This window comes from Gigantopelta aegis, chromosome 3 (genome assembly GCF_016097555.1).
Source record: "Gigantopelta aegis isolate Gae_Host chromosome 3, Gae_host_genome, whole genome shotgun sequence".
NCBI lineage: Eukaryota > Metazoa > Mollusca > Gastropoda > Neomphalida > Peltospiridae > Gigantopelta > Gigantopelta aegis.
The window spans coordinates 39,254,952-39,277,023 of NC_054701.1; the positions used below are offsets into that span (position 1 = coordinate 39,254,952).

The window sequence follows — 22,072 nt, forward strand, 5'->3', positions numbered from 1 at the left end:
CGAAGTGTCTGCTATTTGGTCCGCGCTCGCGTTGACTTTACTAAATGGCTTTTTTCCAAATTCCGCCCACCTCAAACTTACCCCCCCCCCCCCCCCCCCCCCCCCCCCTGCTCCGGAGTTAGTCACTGGCGAAGTCAGAGGCTAAATCCGTGGTGGGCGTGCCTGAACCTTTGTGGATAGGGGCACGTAAAATGAGTTGCCCATTGCCCATTGCCCAAACCATGGATTTCGACGAAATACGGACGTTCTTACACACCAAACAGTACCCAGATTGGTGCACTGGAGATCGGGGTAAAAAGGCGAACTTCCGACAGAAGGCTGGAAACTACAAGATTGTAAATTCGGAGCTATTCTACCTGCATAAGACAACGAGGAATGACTCCAAACAAGGTATGTGTTAGCCGCTGTATATTTATATTTCAACATAAGTGTGTGTGTGTATATATATATATATATATATATATATATATATATATATATATATATATATATATATATATATATATATATATATACATGTATTAGTTCAAATTCAGTTTATTTCCATTTTACCACCCACGGTGGTACCGGAAAATACAATATAAATAATACAAGCAAATACATACATAAATAACATACAACGTGATCAATATGGAATAATTATCAATTATAATTCATGTACAATAATGGAGAAAAACAATTAACCTTTCTTAATAGCAGAGTCTATAATAGTTATGAATTTAAACAGTTTTTTTAGTTTGTTTTTACAGAAATATGTATAGTAGTAGAGGATTTGGGTCATTCTACAGAATATCTAATGTTGCTATTTTAAACTCTGCTTGTTGACACTTATGAATAAGACCGGAGGGGCTAAAGACCTAACGGGCAAATGATCGGGAGGGCAAGTGACCGCCACCCTCATTGTACATGGTCTATAAGAGTATTCTTGACCAGTTTAATGTTTACACAATTGCTTCAACTTTCAGTTCGCGACTTACGAGTTGTGCTAGACGAGAAGGAACGGCAAAAAATAGTGACGATGTGCCACGAAGGGTGTAACACTTCAACTGAAGCACAGACTATTGGCGGACACATCGGAAGAGATAAGACTCTCATCAAAATATTGGAGAGGTACATATCAATCTATTGTTTTATTCAATGTATGTTGCCATAAGTACGCCTACATGTTAGCGACCAGGGCATACTTTCACAACTCTCTTATCCACTACTAAGAGACCATAACGCTCTTTTTGCAGATAGTTAATGCACTGCAAAGAGAGCGTTATGGTCTCTTAGCGGATAAGAAAGCTTTTATGAAGAGCTTTTATTTGTGAAAGTTAAAGCCGCGTACGATTTATCGACACCACCCCACATGAGCGCTACCCACTCATTCTCACTAATGAGGTACAATTGGGTATCAGAATATATTTACATATAGAACCATAGTAATATGCATCGAAAATATAATAAAAACAGACAGTTGACGAGACCAGTTTATGTAATCGTAAACGGACGGTTGATGAATTTTCAATATAATTTTCGTTTTTCAACAAATGTGTGCTATGTTATGTACATAAGAAGAAAGAATTAAATCTCAAGTAAACAGTAACTGCATTTGGTTGCAGGTTTTGGTGGCCTGGTGTCAAGAATGATGTTAAGACCCACGTGTCGAGTTGCGATAGATGCCAGCGGGCGAGTACTAGATTCCAGAAGACAGCACCACACATGACTTCAGTTCCGATTCCGGGAATGCCATGGAAGCAAGTTGGATTGACATCTGCTCTCTACAAACGACACCCGACGGCTACAACTGTATGGTGGTCATGGTCGATTACTTCACTAAGTGGATTGAAGCGAAACCTCTGCAGAACAAAACGGCGAAGAGCGTTGCAGTCTTCATCTATCAGACTACATGTCGACATGGTGTACCCAGAGTCCAGATTAATGACCAAGGCAGAGAGTTCGTCAACAAGGTCTCAGAAGAACTGCGTGCACTAACTGGTGTACAGCAAAGGATCACCAATGCCTATCATCCCCAGGCGAATGGACTTGTAGAGAGAAACAACAGGACCATTCAGACATCTCTACTGAAGGTGCTAGAAGGAAGGAACGAAGAGTGGCCGAAGGCTTTACCTGGCGTTCTGTTCGCCTTCAACACAAGTCGTCAGAAGTCTACAGGGTTTAGTGCCTTCTATCTGATGTATGGTCGGAATGCAGTCCTCCCCGTGGGCATTGTAGGTGACACCCAAGACGAAGAGATGGAAAAACCCGCTGAGGATTATGAATCAACGTCTCTGCAAGCTCGCCTCCAGTCGATTAGTTACGTTCAGGATATTGTTTACCCAACAGCCTCGGACAATATCACCACGGCACAGGACCGCCAACAGCGCGACTACAGAAACGCCATTCAAGGAAGACCTCATTTACGCAAGGAGACCTCGTCCTGGTATGGAATTCCAGACGTGCAGACCGGAAGGGTGGCAAGAGCGTGGATCCGTGGAATGGACCGTACATCGTAACAAAGAGTATCGGTCAAGGCCTGTACGAAGTCGGGCCATCTCCAAAGAAGTAAGCGGAACTGAAAAGCACCATAGGACAATCCGCTCACAAGTAGTTCAAGTTCTCGGTGATGAACGCTATAGCAAGCACTTCCAGGGTTACTCTGGCCACCCGGATATGACAGCATACTTGTTGGCGAGTGATATGGACAATAATGCAGTTTGGGCCACAGACATTGAGATTGTTGCCGTGGCTTCCATGTTAAATACACCAGTAGTCATACACACAGAAGATCGCCAAGGCCAGCGACGCTGGATGCGGTACGAACCCTTGTGCGTTGTACCACCCCTCATGGACTCTTAACTGTATGATATACCTCACAAATTACAATGAACACTTTAATCGTGTAATGTAGTCATATATGAATCTGAAATGTATGCTTTCTGACATGTTGACGTCATTGTTTATTTTCTATTACCTGTGTTCGTGAAAACATGGAAAATAACCCCACAAGTTAGTCTGTGTTAAGGCTAAAGTTAGTCTGTGTTATGGAAAATCTGCTATCGTGAACCAACTTACATCCATGAGGACATAATATAAAGCAAGTCGATTCAGACGTCATTCCTTATATTGACAGTCACACGTAACAACACAAACTGTTTTTCACCAAGTTTAATCATCTGCAAAAAAAACTATTCTCGGAAGATAACTATGACAACGTATAAATTGAATTACAATGTAAACAATATAAGTAACAGCTGGTATTTAATTGACAAACTAGTATTTATTTTGTTTACCTGAAACTGCTTACATTTGTCTAAGCGATGTACTCAAATATGCAGTTACTTATTCCTAATAACTCACTAGTTACCACTAATTTAAGAATTGAAGACGCTACTATTAGAAGGACGTGTATTAAATAGTTATAATTGTAATTTAGATAGGGGAGTGATTTGAGCCTGGATGGGGAGTGAAATGAGCCTAAAAGATCATAAAAGTATTAAAAGATAATTAGTCCTTAAAAAATACTATCCCTTTCATCCACAGCAGGCATGCAATCAGTAAAATAGTTATCAAATAATACAAATAAAGTGTCATAATGCAAGTGTATTCCTTTCCTTTATTCATTAATTGCAATGCCGATGTCATTCTAGATAATAGTGCACTTACTTTAAATTAAATGGCCGTGTATTAAATAGCTATACTCGTAATTTATCACTCACATGTATCACCAATCACAGGACTTGTGGTGTTATCTTCTCTATCACCTCGAACTCTGACCCAGCCGGACGTTATTTGGTTTAGTACTACCTATAACACGTAATAGTACCTTGGCTTGCGAAGATGCCTCTTTACAGTTATTTTCACAATGTTCAGTGTGCATCAAACTTCAACCCCCACTTTTATTTTATCATTCAAACGTTAAAACACATTTTGCGTTTCTTTTGGTCCCACATATACTTTTTCAGTAATAATCATAATGGTTCACCGCTTTCCATTGTATTTAAATTACTCATGATGACATAATGACCATTAATGTCACAAGCCTTATAGTTTTAACTTTTAAATGTTCTAAACATGATATATGGCAACATCTCTATGGCCCCATATGATGTTTTTTCAACCCATTTGTCTATTTTTGACACACTCCCTGGGAATAGGCTGTATTTGTCGAGTAACAAACAACTACATTTTAAATTGTTGTCATATAATTCCATAAAATCCCAAACAGTGTATTGATAATTTTCTAGAGGATATGACGGGTTATACCTGTTCGCTTACTATACGTTCAGAATAAAATATTATATAGGCTCGACAAAACAAAGCGTCATAGAATAATGCATATAATATATATCATGAAAGAACTAGAAACAGGTGATGAATTATTAAATGCATATTAGCGGTATAAATATATATATATATATACATTGTATATGCGCTAGTAAAATGATATAGATGTTTGTGCAATATCTTTAAATATATTATTAATAATATTAATGTAATATTATGTTCAATAACCAAAATGGCACAGCCATCAGTTCGGTACTATTCATTAACTTCAAACATCACAGATACATTTTATAGCCACAATAATTATTTATTAAAGTGGTACTATATTGTCCGTATACAGTACAGATGTCAGAAGCGGGGATGTGATCAGACCGTTTTTCCCCCCCCGATTCTGAAACTCGTGTGACCAAAATATGCGTTGCCCAGCCTCCTCCGTCAGTTGTAAGGTGGACTAATATCTCCCATACCCATCAAACCCTATTGCTGCCATATTCTGACGTCAGTGTAAACTAGCCTGATATGGATGGCGGATTGGCGGGGTGTACACCTATCTAATGAGGGCACTAGACCAAGTTGAGCACTGGCGATCATTAACTTTCTTCAGAGCTACTATCAATTAAACAAGACGGCATAACACGTTTCTTCATGGCATAGTTTACCAAGTTAAAATTTTGTTTTATATATATTTTTAACGACATCACTAAAGCACATTGATTAATTAATCACCGCCTATTGGATGTCAAACATTTGAGTAATTTTGATACAGTCTCCACTAGCGGCAATGAATAACAGCCTTTGACATACCAGTCGTGTCGAAATAACCACGTTAGAGACTAACTGACCGTAGTTTAAAGTGTGCTTAGGTGTCGTTAAACATACATTCCTTCCTTCAAAACTTGCATGAATCGGTCCTAGGAGTGGCAGTCCTCCTACAAAGTGGTAGTCCTCCTATGTGCGAAAACAACTGGCAACGATTCCCGGGAGCAGTCACGGCCTTGTCAAAGCATTATGTTTTTCTCTGTGGTGTCGGAGATCCTTCGAGAGCACACCCCTGGAAACTCCATAGTGTGGGTATTTGTCATAACATCTTTTTGACTCTAGCTTGTGCAGAGATACGATTTTGATTGAACATGATAACTGTTTGTCGTTGGGATTTTACTAGATACGATAACGTAGCACAGACTTCGACAATACGTTCTGTTCAGAAGTCAACATTTTCCATTGCAATATCGTAACTAAGATTTTATCAGTTTCAGTCTTAAAGATATAAACCTCTCTCTCTCTCAAATCTTTTCGCACTTAGTGAATAGCACACGTCGCTTATATGACTACCAATAAACAGTAATCGGGTATTTTAGTCTCAGACACTGGCATCTGAAAAAATATATAGGTCATCAAAGTGCAACAATGTCACCAATGTACTGGCTTTGCAGCTGAACTTTCATTTCAATCACCGAATACAGCGCCAGCGCAAGGGCGAGAACTCCTGATAAAATATAGACTTTAGTCTCGACACAGAGGACGTAATTGTATCCAAATGCTATAGCACATCCGGTGGCGTGGAACATCCGGTATGACGAGAAGGCCCCTTCCTGTTTGTGAGGGAATAACACTCCGAACAATGCTGCAACGACAATGCAAAGAGAACATTTATTTAAAATGTGTCACAGCAAAAGAAGCAAGCAAATGGAAACATCTTCAAGACACTCTAGTGAGCAGAACAATGAACACAAAAAAGCGACTGTGATAAGAATAAACGGAGAGAAAAAAACCCCGTAACAGAAACGTATAAATTTGTAAAAGCGAACCCTGATAATGATAAACCAATTCAGTAGGGTACAACAAATAAATCAACGATTTGCCAATTAATGGATGGCTTCTACAATTGGCAGCTGTACCCCTACCCCCCGAAAAAAGCTAAACAGACAAGATGCATTTTTTGTCTGTTTGGAGAAGACCATGTCCAGATTTTTATTTTATTTTATTTTACATGTTTATTTTAGTCTAAGTACGGCCTTGCAGCTATGCTCCTGTCTGCCTACAACTGAAACAGTTGACGTTATTATTTTACATGTTTATTTTAGTCTAAGTACGGCCTTGCAGCTATGCTCCTGTCTGCCTACGACTGAAACAGTTGATGTTATTATTTTACATGTTTATTTTAGTCTAAGTACGGCCTTGCAGCTATGCTCCTGTCTGCCTACAACTGAAACAGTTGAAGTTATTATTTTACATGTTTATTTTAGTCTAAGTACGGCCTTGCAGCTATGCTCCTGTCTGCCTACAACTGAAACAGTTGACGTTATTATTTTACATGTTTATTTTAGTCTAAGTACGGCCTTGCAGCTATGCTCCTGTCTGCCTACAACTGAAACAGTTGAAGTTATTATTTTTATTTAACGACACCACTAGAGCCCATTGATTTATTAATTATTGACTATTTGATGTCACCCATTTGATAATTTTGAAACACAGACACTACGACTTACAGTCCGTCCCATCTTACAAAAATTTGATTTTGTAAATAATGTCAGTTTGGCGTGACGTAAGAAGAAAAGTAAAAGTGCTTTGGAAATCTTTTTTTTAAAACTATTTTTGTGTGGAATTTAAAAAACAGTCGGCTCAGAAAGAAAAAAGGCGATCCCTGGTTGAAGGACTACAAATACCTCAGTATCATGTTGATTTTTTCACGAAGCGTACGTTATTATAGCAACAAGCTTCAAGTCGTCTATAAATGTTTATTGGTCAGTATGCTTGAACGCCGTCGATTAACTCGGTTGAAACACTATCACTCGGTATCATTAAATGTTGCCTTAAATAATGCACACTAATTGCTTTGTTATAAGAGGAATCCCAGTGCAATTTGACATACATAACCGCAAGTAACAATCGAATCACTCTAAAAGCAATACCATCAAACGTTCAGCTGAAAGCATACTGACTCACAGTTCGTCGTATTGATACTTGTTGTAGCAATCGGACTACAGGCTGGTAGGTACAGGGTTCGCAGCCCGGTGATGGCTCCAACCCTGAGCGAGTTTTTAAAAGCTCAATGGGTAGGTGTAAGGACACTACACCCTCTTCTCTCTCATTAATCACTAACCAACTAACAACTAGCCCACTGTCCTGGACAGACAACAGCTCAGATAGGTGAGGTGTGTGTGCCCAGGACGAGCGTGCCTGAACATTAATTGGATATAAGCACGAAAATAAGTTGAAATGAAATAAAATATTGTAGCAAATTTAATATAGTCCGGCTTACAGAATAATACTTCATTAAAACAACAACAATAACAACACACAGACACACACACACACACACACACACACACACACACACAAAAACCCACAAAAATCCCACCCCATCCACTACCGTAATCATAAAAAAGCAAACAACAAAGACAAGACAAAACCCAGTAACAAAAATATATATAACTACAACATCAAAAAACATAAAATGAAATACTGAATGCCTTTTGAAATCTTTCTTTAATGATTATAAGTAGGTAGTATTTAAATTAAATAAAATACTGAATGCTTTTCGAAATCTTTCTTTAATGATTATAAGTAGGTAGTATTTAAATTAAATAAAATACTGAATGCCTTTTCAAATCTTTCTTTAATGATTACAAGTAGGTAGCATTTAAATTATATAAAATACTGAATGCCTTTTCAAATCTTTCTTTAATGATTACAAATAGGTACTATTTAAATTAAATGAAATACTGAATGCCTTTCGAAATCTTTCTTTAATGATTATAAGTAGGTAGTACTTAAATTAAATAAAATACTGAATGCTTTTTGAAATCTTTCTTTAATGATTACAAGTAGGTAGTATTTAAAAATAACGATTGTGTATATTCAAAATGTTTTCCGATTTGCGTCGAATAACCTCGGTGGATCCATTCAACTGATTTGTTTTTTTCTCGTTTCAACCAGTGCACCACAAATGGACTAAAGTCGTGGTATGTGCTTTTCTGTCTGTGGGAAAGTGCATATAAAAGATCTCTTACTGCTTTAGGAAAAATATAGCGGGTTTCCTCTGATAACTACGTGTCTGAATTACCGGTACTAAATGTTTGACATTCAACAGTCGATAATTAATTAATCAATGTGCTCCAGTGGTATCTTTAAACAAAACAAATATAAGCGTACGAGATAGCGGGTCGGGGTGCAAAACCTCAAATTCAAACAAAAATTATACAGATATTCTGGCAAAATGTGCTAACCTGAGACCTTTTTACCATGTATTTTTCATCATTCTACAGGGCAAACTATTTTACGAAAACCGTTGTCGGTTAAGCAACTTTAAAATCACGAGAACCGCCAATCGGTTACGTGGTGAACAATTACATTCTAAAAATAAAAGTACCATATATGAGTAATGGAAGTGAAAACCAGTTTAAGTTTTTAAATACATTTGAACCACCAATGTACCACAGAACCGTAGTTCAAGTGTTTTAGGATTACTAGTACTTTAGGTAGGCCTAACTCAGCGGTTATGAGGACTATATTCACGTAACCGAACAATTGGTTACCTGAGTAAAACTCACGTGAACTGACTTCCAGTTACCTAAAATTTTGAAATATTGTCCCCTGTTCTACCCTCAAAATTAGTTGTAATCCATGTAAAAATGCCTAGTGATTTGCTTGCAACCCCTATATAGCTGCTTGGTAATAATGCTAATATGAATAAATGTTGTTATCGAGATTCGGGCATTTTTGTTTAATTCGAGCAAAAGGCAGCCTGCCGCCCCACGCCCCACTTACAAAAATTGGAGCCCGTACGCCTATAAAAACAAACGAACTTCTTCTTTCCCAGGCCCCCCCGCCCCGGAGTTAGTCACTGGCGAAGTCAGAGATTAAATCCGAGGTGGGCGTGCCTGAACCTTTGTGGATATAGGCACGTAAAAACCAGTGTCATAGTCATAGTCTTTCCCTGAATTTCTCTCCGATATTACTTATAACCCAATTTGTATTGGACAGACTATTACCTTTAACTTCAATATTCTAAATTCTAAAAAACCACGCCAAAAAAACTTACTGTATGTTTGCGTGTGCCATATTGCATCACACAAACCCAAACATCCTGCTATGACGTAGAAGTTTGGGATATCGATCGGTTGGGGGCGCCACAACCACAATACAATGAGCAGACCAATGTTGAAAGTGGCACCTGCGGTTATAAACAGGAAGCGTTTGATATGCTCGGCGATGTAGCCAATGGCTATCGAGCTTACGGCGCTCACGGCTCCAAAACAGATCAGGATTGGTCCAATGTTGTGGACTCCCAGAGTGCAGTTGACGTACGACTGAAATAAAGCAATAAATATAATTAGTATTCGTTGTTTATAGGACATATTACAGTTCACGTAATACTGAAATAAATTGAAATAAATATATCAATTTATTACCGGCATCGGTGGCGCAGTGGTTAAGCCATCGGACAGACTTGCTGGTAGGTACAGGGTTCGCAGCCCGGTACCGATTCCAACCCAGAGCGAGTTCTTAAGGGCTCAGTGGGTAGGTGTAAGGCCACTACACCCTCGTCTCTCTCACTAACCACCAACCAACTAACAACTAACCCACTGTCCTGGACAGACAGCCCAGATAGCTGAGGTGTATGCTCAGGACAGCGTGCTTGAACCTTAATTGGATATAAGCACGAAAATAAGTTGAAATGAAAAACATTAATGTTATCAATCTTTATTTCTCTCTATATGAATAATACAAAGAACATGGCACATTTTAAAAACAGAAGGATGAGAATGTAGGCCTAAATAAGAACATTTATACAGTCTATTATGGAATTTAAGTGAATAAAGGCACGTTTTGAACCTAGACAAATATAATGTTATACATATTTTAGATGGTTTAATAATAAATATGACTGTGCTACTTGTGCTGAGATAGAGGATTTGGAAAATTCTGCTTGTCTGTGTGAAAACATTTCGTAACATTCCTGCCCACCTATTGGTGATATGTGAGCTGGGCAGTCTAGTAGGATTTGTTTCCAAGACAGTTAGGCCGGTAAAATTTCTGAACAGTGTATTTTTATTTTTGTATATAATACATTCCTTAGGGGTACATTTTAGGGGCATTTTGTTAAGAAATGTATTTCGTCCTCTACACCCTGATTACACAGACGGCATAAGCTATCTTTTCTGTCAAAGTTCCTATATCGTCCCGTTTCTATTTTAAGTCTTTGAGCACATAGCCTTATTCTTGTATACTGAACAACATAAGAAACGCGAATATTATGCAATTTTTTCACGATAAAATTAATTCGGTAAATAGACTTTTAAAATGGGCCTAAATATTCACAAGCAATTGATAATTTTAATAGACACAAAAATTAACGGGATTCGAATTGAATGCCTTTAAATAAATTAAAGAAAACTAAGTTAATATTCACTTTTCTTTCGTTATTCATTTTGTTACAGTTACATCAGTTACAGTTATATATATATATGTATTATATTAAAATTCTGAAATCTCATTATGGTATAAATTAGGTGTTATGACATCACTGCTAACACTAACATGACTCAAGACACGTAGACGTTGCCGTAAGGTGTCATGAGATCATCACTGAAAATTGAAAATGTTATGCTTGAGCTGTCTAAAAATAATGTTTTACGCCTTGATGGATCACAATTTTCAGAGTCTCTCTCCATACCTTCCAGCTATTGCCTGAATGTTAAACCCATAATGATCACTTTAAATGTTATTACTTCAAAAACATTTATATATGGCGCGTGCTGGAGGCCGAGCGGTCGCCTGAAAAATGAACTGGTTTCCAACGCATCCTATTCTGTCACATTAATTTAATGTAAAAGCGAAAAAAACCCAGTGTACGGTGTATCCGCGAGCGACAAGTCTCCTGAACATGCATAAAATAATACACTGTTTCAAACCGATAACAACTGTGATCAGTTTTAAAACGAAACTCTAGAATTGCTAGCCTTTCTCTCGAATATCCTTAATTTTAACTTGAGTTTCGTGATTATTTCCAATTAAGGTTCAAGCACGCTGTCCTGGCCTATCCGATAAAGCAATTTAATGATGGAGTGGGTTGTGGGAGTTGGTCCTGGGGTAACCTGTTGATATAACGTGGAAGCGTACATAGGGGAAAAGTTAAAAGTTTGTTTTGTTTAACGACACCACTAGAGCACATTAATGTATTAATCATCGGCTATTGTATGTCAAACATATGGTCATTTTTGACTCAGTCATAGAGAGAAAACCCGCTAAAAAAATTTTCATTAGTAGCAAGGGATCTTTTATATGCACCATCCCAGTTTCCTCTGATGACTACGTGTCAGAATTACCAAATGTTTGACATCCAATAGCCAATGATTAATAATCAATGTGCTCTAGTGGTGTCGTTAAACAAAACAAACTTTAACTTTATACTTCGGAACTACTTGTGGCCATTTCAACAATACAAAACACCGAAATTCATAATATGTATAGGCTACAGAGGATATTGAGATACATAAGCGTACGAGACAGTTGCCCCCCCCCCCCCCCCCCCCCCTTCGTTTAATTCCGGCAAAAGCCAGCTTGCCCATCTACAAAAAATGGGAGCCCGTACGCCTATATTGAGATAGATTGACAGTTAGTAACACTGTCGTTACATCAGTATTTGAGGAAACAAAACAGAAAGCGTAAATATGCAGAACAATGTATGGTAATTAACTATGGAACAGCAATTACATTGATATGTTTCTCATAAGTAATTTATTCATGCCATCTCGGTAAATACACAGTAGATACGATATATATAAAAACTTACAATATCAGATTTTAACCACAAAAACATTTTTCTATATTTCTGAGTATCTAACCATAAAAAAAAAAAAAAAAATTGTCCAGCATTTCGTACCCAAAATCGTTAATGTTGTTCATCTCCAGAAGAGTAAATGATTATTTTTTATATTTATGATCAAAGTGCTTTTTACACATCCTGGCGATACATTGCTGTATATTACAAAGAAATAAATCCAGTGTCATAAAAATACCGGCCTGCACAAAATGATCCCACCAAGATACGGTCTTAAGCTTCTGGAAACGTTAGGACAACCAAGAACGTTTGGATGTTCTTAAAGGAATATTCTAAGCTAGAAAGTGTAGGCCTCTACAAGAACTACAATTTTAATACACCCCTAAAAACAAAAACAACAACAACCACCCCCCCCCCCCCCCCAAAATAAATCCCCAATAGAACCACCACCCCCAAAACCCCAAACAATACCCCCAAAAAACACACAAAAAACAACAACAACAAAAAAACTCAACAACAACTCAAAGCACACACAAAAAACAGCACCTAAATACCAAATTTAAAAAACAACAAAAAACAAAACAGAACAAAAAAACAACAAAACAACCCTTATATGATTTTTTTTATATCCATAACTAATTAATACACTGTTTGCCTATTTCGCAAAATGTTGTGTAGTAAGTCAACCTATTTTTATATATACTAGTATATTATTTTCAAAATAATATATATACTTTTCATTGTCTTACTGCGTGAATTGCTCTGCCGTGAAGAACGTCAACAAAATAACAAGGGTTCGGCCTCTTCTACTCAACAACACGTATGTGTCAGCACCAGTGCTAGAGTATATATAGTTATCATTAATTTCCATTAACTACCATACCCATCAAGACAGTGCGGAATAATGAAGTGCCCATTTGTCTCATAATTCTGTACGTTGCGACGCGAAATCATACACACTGAAAGCGCATTGCCGCACTTATCGATTGTTCATGCAGTCAACTATACAGATGCAACTCACGAGCTGGATAAGATACTATAAATCACGGCAAAAATCCCTGATCAACCGAAGCGGAAGAAAGTTTCAAAGGGTCGATTAGGAATGGATGCATCCGATACTGCAGACTCGAGAAGCTTTCAATAATGTTTCCCTTGACTTTGCTTTTACAGATCTTAGCTGCAGCTTCCTCAATAAACATTAAACACAAAATCCTGATAAATAGGATGGTACTCTGAGTTTGAACAGCACTTCTCCGTGAACGTAATGAACTCGAGTCACGACAGTAAACAGTTTAGTTTTTTAGTTTTTAATCAAATAAAGCAACAAAATGAATCGGGTTACAACGAGCCATAAAAAAAGAACAAATAAATAAAAATGAAACAAAAGGACGATAAAGAAAGAAGAAAAAAAAAGATTAGGATATGTCAGAGTATACATTTAAGATGTTACAAACTACGTCATATCACTTTGGCATACTAAAGGTTGTTCCATCAAAGTCATAAACATCCAAGAACTCCTGAAGGCTTTCAAAACGTTTTATGGTAAATATTTAGAGGCTATTTTTCCAATATGATTTACCAAGGACTAAGACGACGTCTGACCTTTTACATAATATCTATGTGATCATTTTGTTTTGGCTAAAATCTTTTCATAATATTTATCGTTTATTGACTCTACAAATGGCGAATCCATCCGATAGGAGTAGCGGGACGTAGCCCAGTGGTAAAGCGATCGCTTGATGCAAGGTCGGTTTGGGATCGATCCCCGTCGGTGGGCCCATTGGGCTATTTCTCATTCCAGCCTGTGCACCACGACTGGTATAGCAAAGGCCGTGGTATGTGCTGTCCTGTCTGTGGGATGGTTCATATAAAAGCTTCCTTGCTACTAATGGAAACATGTTGCGGGTTTCCTCTCTAAAACTATTTGTCAGAATTACCAAATGTTTGACATCCAATAGCCGATGATGAATAAATCAGTGTGCTATAGTGGTGTTGTTAAACAAAACAAACTTTTTAACCATCTGATAGGACAAAGGGTATGTTTACCTTTTGAGAACACCTGGTATCATCACTATTTAGACTGGTCATACATATATGTCAACATAACTTTTTAAATTTCCGATAAGCTCCGTCTTGTAAAGTTTGGATTTGACTTAATAGTGGCAGTCCTCTCCAAGCGCATGTGCAGGAATTATAGCGGGGTGGGGTTGGGGGTGGGGGGTGGAGGGTCTAGATTGTGGCGATGACAATAACAATGACAAAGAGATTTACGTGCACATTCAGAGCAAGCTGTTGTAGCACACGCCTATCCTGGCCACAGGGACCGGCCTTGGCCGGTTCCCTCTGTCCAGGACACATATTTGTGACGATCGAAGTTTATAGTTTATATACCTCCTCGGAAGATATAATATCATATAATATTATATCATATAATGAAGAAAAGAGAAACGTTATTTAGGGGATGGCTGGGGTTTCCACATCTAAAACCCTCCTCCTACACAGACCCTTGCTCTTACAGGCGAAACACCTGACAGGGACGCATCTCTTGTGCAGAAATAGAATTTTAAGAATGTTCATGATATTGTCAAGACTTCTTGTTAACTCTGTCTTGTGCAGAAATAGAATTTTTAAGAATGTTCATGATATTGTCAAGACTTCTTTTTAACTCTGTCTTGTGCAGAAATAGAATTTTAAGAATGTTCATGATATTGTCAAGACTTCTGTCGACTCGGTCTTGTGCAGAGCAAAAATAAAATCAAAATGTTCATGGAGATTTGTATTCAAATATAATCTGTTAGTCAGCTATATATATTTCTTTACTGTCTCCCTCCCACGGGAGAAACGTTATAGCTACGACCCTCTTTACCGGCAATCCTTCCACCTCAAAGCAGCATTTAGTAATCAAGTGACGTTTCACGCGCCCAAAGTTCTATTGAATTATTGCTGAACGCGTTGCTGGCGTGAACGTCAATAATCAATTTGTGCTCCTTCTGTCGAGTCTTGTTTGTCACGGGTTTGGATCCTAACTGCACGCCCTCTCGCTCGTTAGTCAGTCAATAACATTATCTACAAGGTATTATAATGCTCAACAGTTATAGGACAAAACAAAATAATAAGATTGGTCCAGAAGCATTGATGGTTCAGAAGTACTGATGGTTCAGAAGCACTGGTGGTTCAGCAGCACTGGTGGTTCAGCAGCACTGGTGGTTCAGCAGTACTGACGGTTCAGAAGTACTGACGGTGCAGCAGCACTGGTGGTCCAGCAGCACTGGCGGTTCAGCAGCACTGACGGTTCAGAAGTACTGACGGTGCAGCAGCACTGGCGGTTCAGCAGCACTGGCGGTTCAGCAGCACTGACGGTTCAGCAGCACTGGTGGTTCAGCAGCACTGACGGTTCAGCAGCACTGGCGGTTCAGCAGCACTGGCGGTTCAGCAGCACTGGCGGTTCAGCAGCACTGACGGTTCAGCAGGCAGCAGCACTGGCGGTTCAGCAGCACTGACGGTTCAGCAGCACTGGCGGTTCAGCAGCACTGACGGTTCAGCAGCACTGGTGGTTCAGCAGCACTGACGGTTCAGCAGCACTGACGGTTCAGCAGTACTGGCGGTTCAGCAGCACTGACGGTTCAGCAGTACTGACGGTTCAGCAGCACTGGTGGTTCAGAAGCACCGATGGTCCAGAACCACTGACGGTCCAGAACCACCGATGGTCCAGAATAACTGATGGTTGAGAAGCACACATGGTTCAGAAAAACTGATGGTGCAGAAGCTCTGATCACAGATTTGTGGGCGTAATTCAATATACAGCCGACTCTCGTCCACTTCCTTATCTTGGTCAGCATTGTCTGGTGAAGAAAGATAGCGTGTCCACGAGAGGCACTGTCCATTGGTGGAAGCATGTAAACAATTAAACTGACCTAATTTGGCCAAGTTACGTTTACCAGTTACAGCAAACACCATGAAATGATATGACGAAGAAGGACATATTTTATTTAACGACGTACTCAACACATTTTATTTACGGTTATATGGCGTCAGACATATGGTTAAGGACCACACAGATATTGAGAAAGGAAACCCGCTGTCGCCACTTCATGGGCTACTCATTTTCGATTTGCAGCAAGGGATCTTTTATATGCGCCATCCCACAGACAGGGTAGTGTATACCACGGCCTATGATATACCAGTCGTGCTGCACTGGCTGAAACGAGAAATAGCCCAATGGGCCCACCGACGGGGATCGATCTCAGACCGACCGCGCATCGAGCGAGCGCTGTACCACTAGGCTACGTCCCGCCCTGATATGACGAGGTCAGAGACCGGACCCGTGCTTATAAAACGTTTAGGGCCGAATTTAGGTTCTGGTTTTCTTAGTCGCAGGTGTTTAAGCATTGTAAATGTGTATAGCTACACACGTGTAAGACATAAACAGGCTTTGTAAATTCAGTCCTTAAGAGTCTAGACTCCAACCTCAAGCAGATTTTTAGACTTCAACACCATGGCAACGCCATACAAATTACATGTGTGTGACGTTATTGGAGATTTGAGTTCAGACTCTAAATTTTTACAAGCACGGGCCCGGACTGCCAACACCTCTTTCCAAGAAAGAATTTTTTTTATTATTTAACGACGCACTCAACACATTTTATTTACGGTTATATGGCGTCAGACATATGGTTAAGGACCACACAGATTTTGAGAGGAAACCCGCTGTCGCCACTACACGGGCTACTCTTTCCGATTAGCAGCAAGTGATCTTTTATTTGCGCTTCCCACAGGCAGGATAGCACAAACCATGGCCTTTGTTGAACCAGTTATGGATCACTGGTCGGTGCAAGTGGTTTACACCTACCCACTGAGCCTTGCGGAGCACTCACTCAGGATTTGGAGTCGGTATCTGGATTAAAAATCCCATGCCTCGTCTGGGATCCGAACCCAGTACCTACTAGCCTATATACCGATGGCCTACCACGACGCCACCGAGGCCGGTCCTCTTTCCAATATTTAGGGCGGAATTTACGAAGCCTGGTCAACTTAATCGCTGGTGTTTAACTTTAAGCATTGAACATATATGTAGTTAGACGCGTACAGTGCTTCTAGATTATGGTAGCCCCACTCCCATGGCTAGTGATATTCAATGTTGGGCTAGTAAATAACCACTATTGCCATGCCCAACGGCTAGTGATTTTTTTTTTTTGGGGGGGGGGGGGGGGGGGGTCAAATGATGCAATTAAGTCTATTTTGAAAATATGAATATCCTACTCCCACCCAACCTCCCAATGTTAGTGTTTTTAAGCTATATCTCCCTCATCAGGTGACATATCCAATTATTACTATTATTTAATAAAATTGTATTAAGTTAAAATAATGTAGGGCTAGTGAATTTTTAATCGTGGCTAGTACATTTTTAACTCACCAATCCCATGGCTAGTGGACTTTATAAAAATTCTAGAAGCCCTGCGCGTGTAAGACATAAATAGGTTTTAAATTCGGTCCTTAATCCTTTACTTGATATTTTTACTTTCACCCATGTTGTTCGTCACTGTGGTGCATGGGTGGCAACATTCTTGTGGAATATTTTACACATGAGTGGCGAATACAGTACATATATATCAGTGCCTCTTAAATGTTTAAAGTACGTTCTACTGTCCTGGGGCAGACATCCCAGATAACTGATGTGTGTGCCCATGACAGCGTACTTGAACTTTAGTTGGATATAAGCACGAAAATAAGTTGAAAAGAAAACAAAGTAGATTCTGTAGCACTGATGTTCGATATTTAAACACTATGGGCCGAATTTACGAAGTCTGTTTTTCTTAAAGGCATGTATTTAAAGGAAACATGTCACGAGACCATATTATAGCTCATTTTAAAAGCAAAATGATATAAAAATAATATACAAATAAGTTTATAACAATAAAATACGCGTAGTTAACTTAAAATGAAGAAATTACGCCAATCGGTATCAAAGTATGATTTATGCATATTTATTCGTGAGCGTTCGGAAAAAAAGGGAAGTGACGTCAGAGCCGCTGTACTCTTCCATTGTTGTTAACTGTTTATATATGGAGTAAGGGCCTTACGATCTTTTCAGTCCAGCAGTCGATTCTGTTCTTTTGCAAGGATGAAGCAGGACGTATGCGCCTGCTCTCTTGAGCTACCCCCCCCCCACCCCACCTGGGGGGGGGCCCTCATTGCTAGCTACGGAGTGCTCGTCGAATACCGCGTCACGTACACCGGGCCACGGGCAACCGTGACCTTGGTGTACGGTGACCCAGTGAGGAAACCACCCAGGAGGAGAAGGAGGAGGAAGACGGACGCGCCAGGGGCGGACCGGGGGAGGTCAAAACCGGTAGCTCAACTACCGGCGGCGACTATTCCCGTTGTTCACTCCAAGCACCGGTCAACACCAGCGAGGCCAGATGTTCCAGCTCTGCCGGACCCAGATGTCGACTCGCCAGAGGCGGACTTGGACCTTAACCAGGCCCTGATGGAATCGCCCCCCACAACTCCAAAGACTTCAGCCCCCGGGACTCCAGCGTTGCCACCTCCACCCAGGAAGAGTGCCGCCGTAGAGTCCCAGGCCCGTCTTGTGGCCGTTGGAAAGCGGAAGGTGATCGTGTCTCCAGGCGACCAACCAGCCAAGCCAAGTCCGCCGACTCAACCGCCGACACCGCCTCCAGCTCCAGTAGAAGATCCGCCCTCTGGACAGCCTTGGTCACTCCAGGCCGGCAAGCTACCAACTCGCTACTCTAGGCTCGTCAAAACTAACATTGGGGATGTTCGCCAGCTACTTTGCGAACCAAAACAGGATACGTACGAACCTCTGCCACGAACCGAAGGAGAGTATACGGTGCGCAGGATCACGATGAAGGGTGGGCGTGGGATTTGTCTCACCGTCCGCCGGAGGGGACTCTTCCACCAAGGGATGCTTCTCGATGAAATGGACAACCCGACCATCCACCGCGTCATTAAGACCGTTGCCGGGGAAGACTACCGTCCGATCACCGAGATCATCGCAGAGTCCACTTACCGGCAAGCCCTCCACCATCTTGATTCGTCCCTGTTCATCGCCTCTCCTTGACGACATCCCCGCTAACAACCTTTTCTAGGACAGGTAACAACCTCCTTTTTTGGGCTAGTTGGACTTAAAACATTTCGATGATCGTTCAAAACTCTTATGTTTATTTTTTTATAAATAGTCCGACGCACTTTACTTTGGCGCCCGTTCAATTGCTCAAAATCACCTTAAAAACCTTTCGACCGAGCAGTCTCAACCAATTTTGGCTTTAATTTTAGTGTCCAGACATGTTTTTGGATGCAGTTATTCTCGGTAGTCGTAGTTTGTCAAGTTTTCACCAAGGAATCGAAATTCAGCCAATCACAGCCTGGCTCCATTTGGTGCTACGATTTGGTCCGCGCTCTCGCTGGATGAAACTGCAGACTTAGACTTTTGACAAGTTTCCCAAGGAATCGAAATTCAGCCAATCACAGCTCGGCCCCACTTGGTGTCTGCTATTTGGTCCGCGTTCCCGCTGGACTCTACTAACTGGCTATTTTCCAAATTCTGCCCACCTCAAACTTACCCCCCCCCCCCCCCCCCCCCCCCCCCCCCCACCCCCCCCCCCCCCCCCCCCCCCCCCCCCCCCCCCCCCCCCTCCGGAGTTAGTCACTGGCGAAGTCAGAGGCTAAATCCGTAGTGGGCGTGCCTGAACTTTCGTGGATAGGGGCACGTTAATAGAGTTTCCCAGTTCCCAGTCCAGCAGTGCCGTACTGCGCGGCCTTTGGGTGGAAAAATAAACAGTTTAAACGATCGGGATTGTCTTTTTACCGTTTTCCAAAGGATTGTATCCGAAGAAAGACGCGTGTATTTTATCGCAAAACAAAAGATTGGACACCAACACCGCATAGTACTTTGGTGTCAGCCTATTTTAGTATTTACATCCCGGAGCCCGAACGTTACCCAGATACAAAAACAGTACTCGGTTGCGAATGCCGAGGTGTACATTGTACATGTTTGGCACAAAGATACACCTCAGCATGATGTATTTATATGTTAAAACAAAAATGTCGATTTTTTTTTATTTTTTTTTTTCATGTTAGGCCTACATAACAATATCTGTATTCACCGTCCGAAGAAGGAAACGTCAATAATTAATTAAATATGGCATATACAAACATAGGATTTGGCATGAGGATACATCTCAGTACGCTGTATTTAAATATGTTTTAAAAAAACTAAAATAATTTTAAATAATGATTTTAATCTTCGGGCGGAGTACGTCACAAAAACGTTCCTCATCGCCCGAAGCCCCAAAGTAACACGAAGTTCAATACAAAATAAACCACTGCTGTCGGTGTCGAAATAACTATTATGTTTCATCCACGGGCTGACTTGAGAATCGGAGTGTTGTTTTAGTTAATTGGTCCTTTCTTTCCGTGGCCTGCACACGTGATTCCTGATTGGCAGGTGTACGTTGCAGGATATCGACTAGGTAAGTGATTACCACTGTCTAGACATACGTACAAAATACTTGCCAGTTTTTAAGATCACAGGGTATTGTGGCGTAACCTGTCTCGATTATAGTACAATGTTAATGGACATTATCAGCCGCCCTGCTTCATTACTGTAAATAATGCTGTAAAACCTTTGATTAAGTAGACTTTCCCATCTAAAATCACAAAACTGACCAATTACGTAGTACCAAAGAAAAGAAAATGATCACATGGGTATCGTGAGTGGTCGTTTTTACTCTAACGCACCCTACCAATAGGCCTAATAATATGCTGCTTTTTGTTTTAAAGAGAGAAAAATACTATAACCCCATTTCGTCCTATTGATGCAAATTGAAATATATTTAGTGTGACGGAACATGCACTTAATTTTGTTTTCGCCTGTGGCGATATTAATTGTTTTAGAGGGCCGTGTGCAGTTCCAATATGCACTTAAGGCCAGTTGGGACCGTGGTCGAGCTGTGCCTAATACACACCCAGCACAGGTGCGGAGGCCATGTGGCCAGTAGTTACGTAATAACTCCGGTAGTGCTGTTTATGACCAGGGGATTGCTCGCGGAATGGCGACAGCCAGTCTGGTATTCTAAGAGAAAAATGCGTCTCTGGGAGTTGGAGAAATAACTCATGATACGTGAAGTACCGCGTTGTGCCCCCAGGCGATATTCTGTTTTATGATAAATAGCTAGGGTTTTAGAGATATCAGGGAGAACCATAGGAAGGCTCCCAGGGATCGATGTCCGTCCGGACTGGTAAATATTTTATTTCTGCTCTGTGTATAACCTTGATGTGATTGATGTGACTTTAAATATTTTAATACTGTATTATACCAATATTATTTAGACGGTGCTGCCGGTAATCTGACGCAGTAAACTGTAAGCTCACTGTCTAATATATATATATATATATAAAGCTTAACCAGTCATCCTAGAGGACCTAGGTAAATTGTAGGTTATTGTCTTTATTGTGATAGGTACCAGTATTAATTCTGTGTTACACGTTACTGAATGAGTAGTTAAGGGTTAATTAAAAATTAACCAGTTAGGAATAGAGTTGTAATTCCTTTATTTATTAAGTTCCCCTGGCAGCGTTTCTCAATTATCACACGTTACTGAATGAGTAGTAAGGGTTAATTAAAAATTAACCAGTTAGGAATAGTTGTAATTCCTTTATTGATTAAGTTCCCCTGGAAGCGTTTCTCAATTATCACACGTTACTGAATGAGTAGTAAGGGTTAATTAAAAATTAACCAGTTAGGAATAGTTGTAATTCCTTTATTGATTAAGTTCCCCTGGAAGCGTTTCTCAATTATCACACGTGTGGCTGTTGTGTCACGGTGAAGTGATTAGCATATTGTGTAAACTAGACACCTAGAGATTAACTAATTAAGTGATCAGTTCTGGGTTGTTTTTATTTGTTGTTGTTAATTAACTACTGCGGCAGTACATTTGTCAGCGTAGGTTAATACAGATTCCAAAGTGTATTGTGTTTTTGTTGTTTTTGTTGTGT

The 22,072-nt window shown here is 40.2% G+C and overlaps 2 protein-coding genes across 2 annotated transcripts in view; one reads left to right on the forward strand and one right to left on the reverse strand.

The window, feature by feature from the left end:
* Positions 1–221: 221 nt before the first annotated feature.
* LOC121368025 lies at positions 222–3,029 on the forward strand. Its single transcript, XM_041492537.1, has 3 exons — positions 222–390; positions 966–1,110; positions 1,605–3,029. The coding sequence occupies exons 1-3, from the start codon at positions 222–224 to the stop codon at positions 1,975–1,977; spliced, it is 687 nt and encodes a 228-aa protein (XP_041348471.1). The 3' UTR covers positions 1,978–3,029.
* Positions 3,030–3,135: 106 nt separating this feature from the next.
* Positions 3,136–22,072, reverse strand: part of LOC121368636 (protein unc-93 homolog A-like) — a 49,235-nt gene continuing 30,298 nt past the window's right edge. Inside the window, exons 2-3 of the mRNA XM_041493375.1 lie at positions 9,314–9,581; positions 3,136–5,893 (exon numbers count right to left, since the gene is read on the reverse strand). Coding sequence (XP_041349309.1) covers positions 5,664–5,893; positions 9,314–9,581 — 498 coding nt within the window. The 3' untranslated portion in view covers positions 3,136–5,663. The remainder of the gene's footprint in view (positions 5,894–9,313; positions 9,582–22,072) is intronic.

What these genes read in the sequence shown, in the direction of transcription:
- LOC121368025 (XM_041492537.1), top strand. Translation starts at nt 222, where the DNA reads ATGGATTTCGACGAAATACGGACGTTCTTACACACCAAACAGTACCCA. An exon ending in GAGGAATGACTCCAAACAAG is followed by an intron (nt 391 to 965) that starts GTATGTGTTAGC and finishes TTCAACTTTCAG; the next exon opens with TTCGCGACTTACGAGTTGTG. An exon ending in CTCATCAAAATATTGGAGAG is followed by an intron (nt 1,111 to 1,604) that starts GTACATATCAAT and finishes ATTTGGTTGCAG; the next exon opens with GTTTTGGTGGCCTGGTGTCA.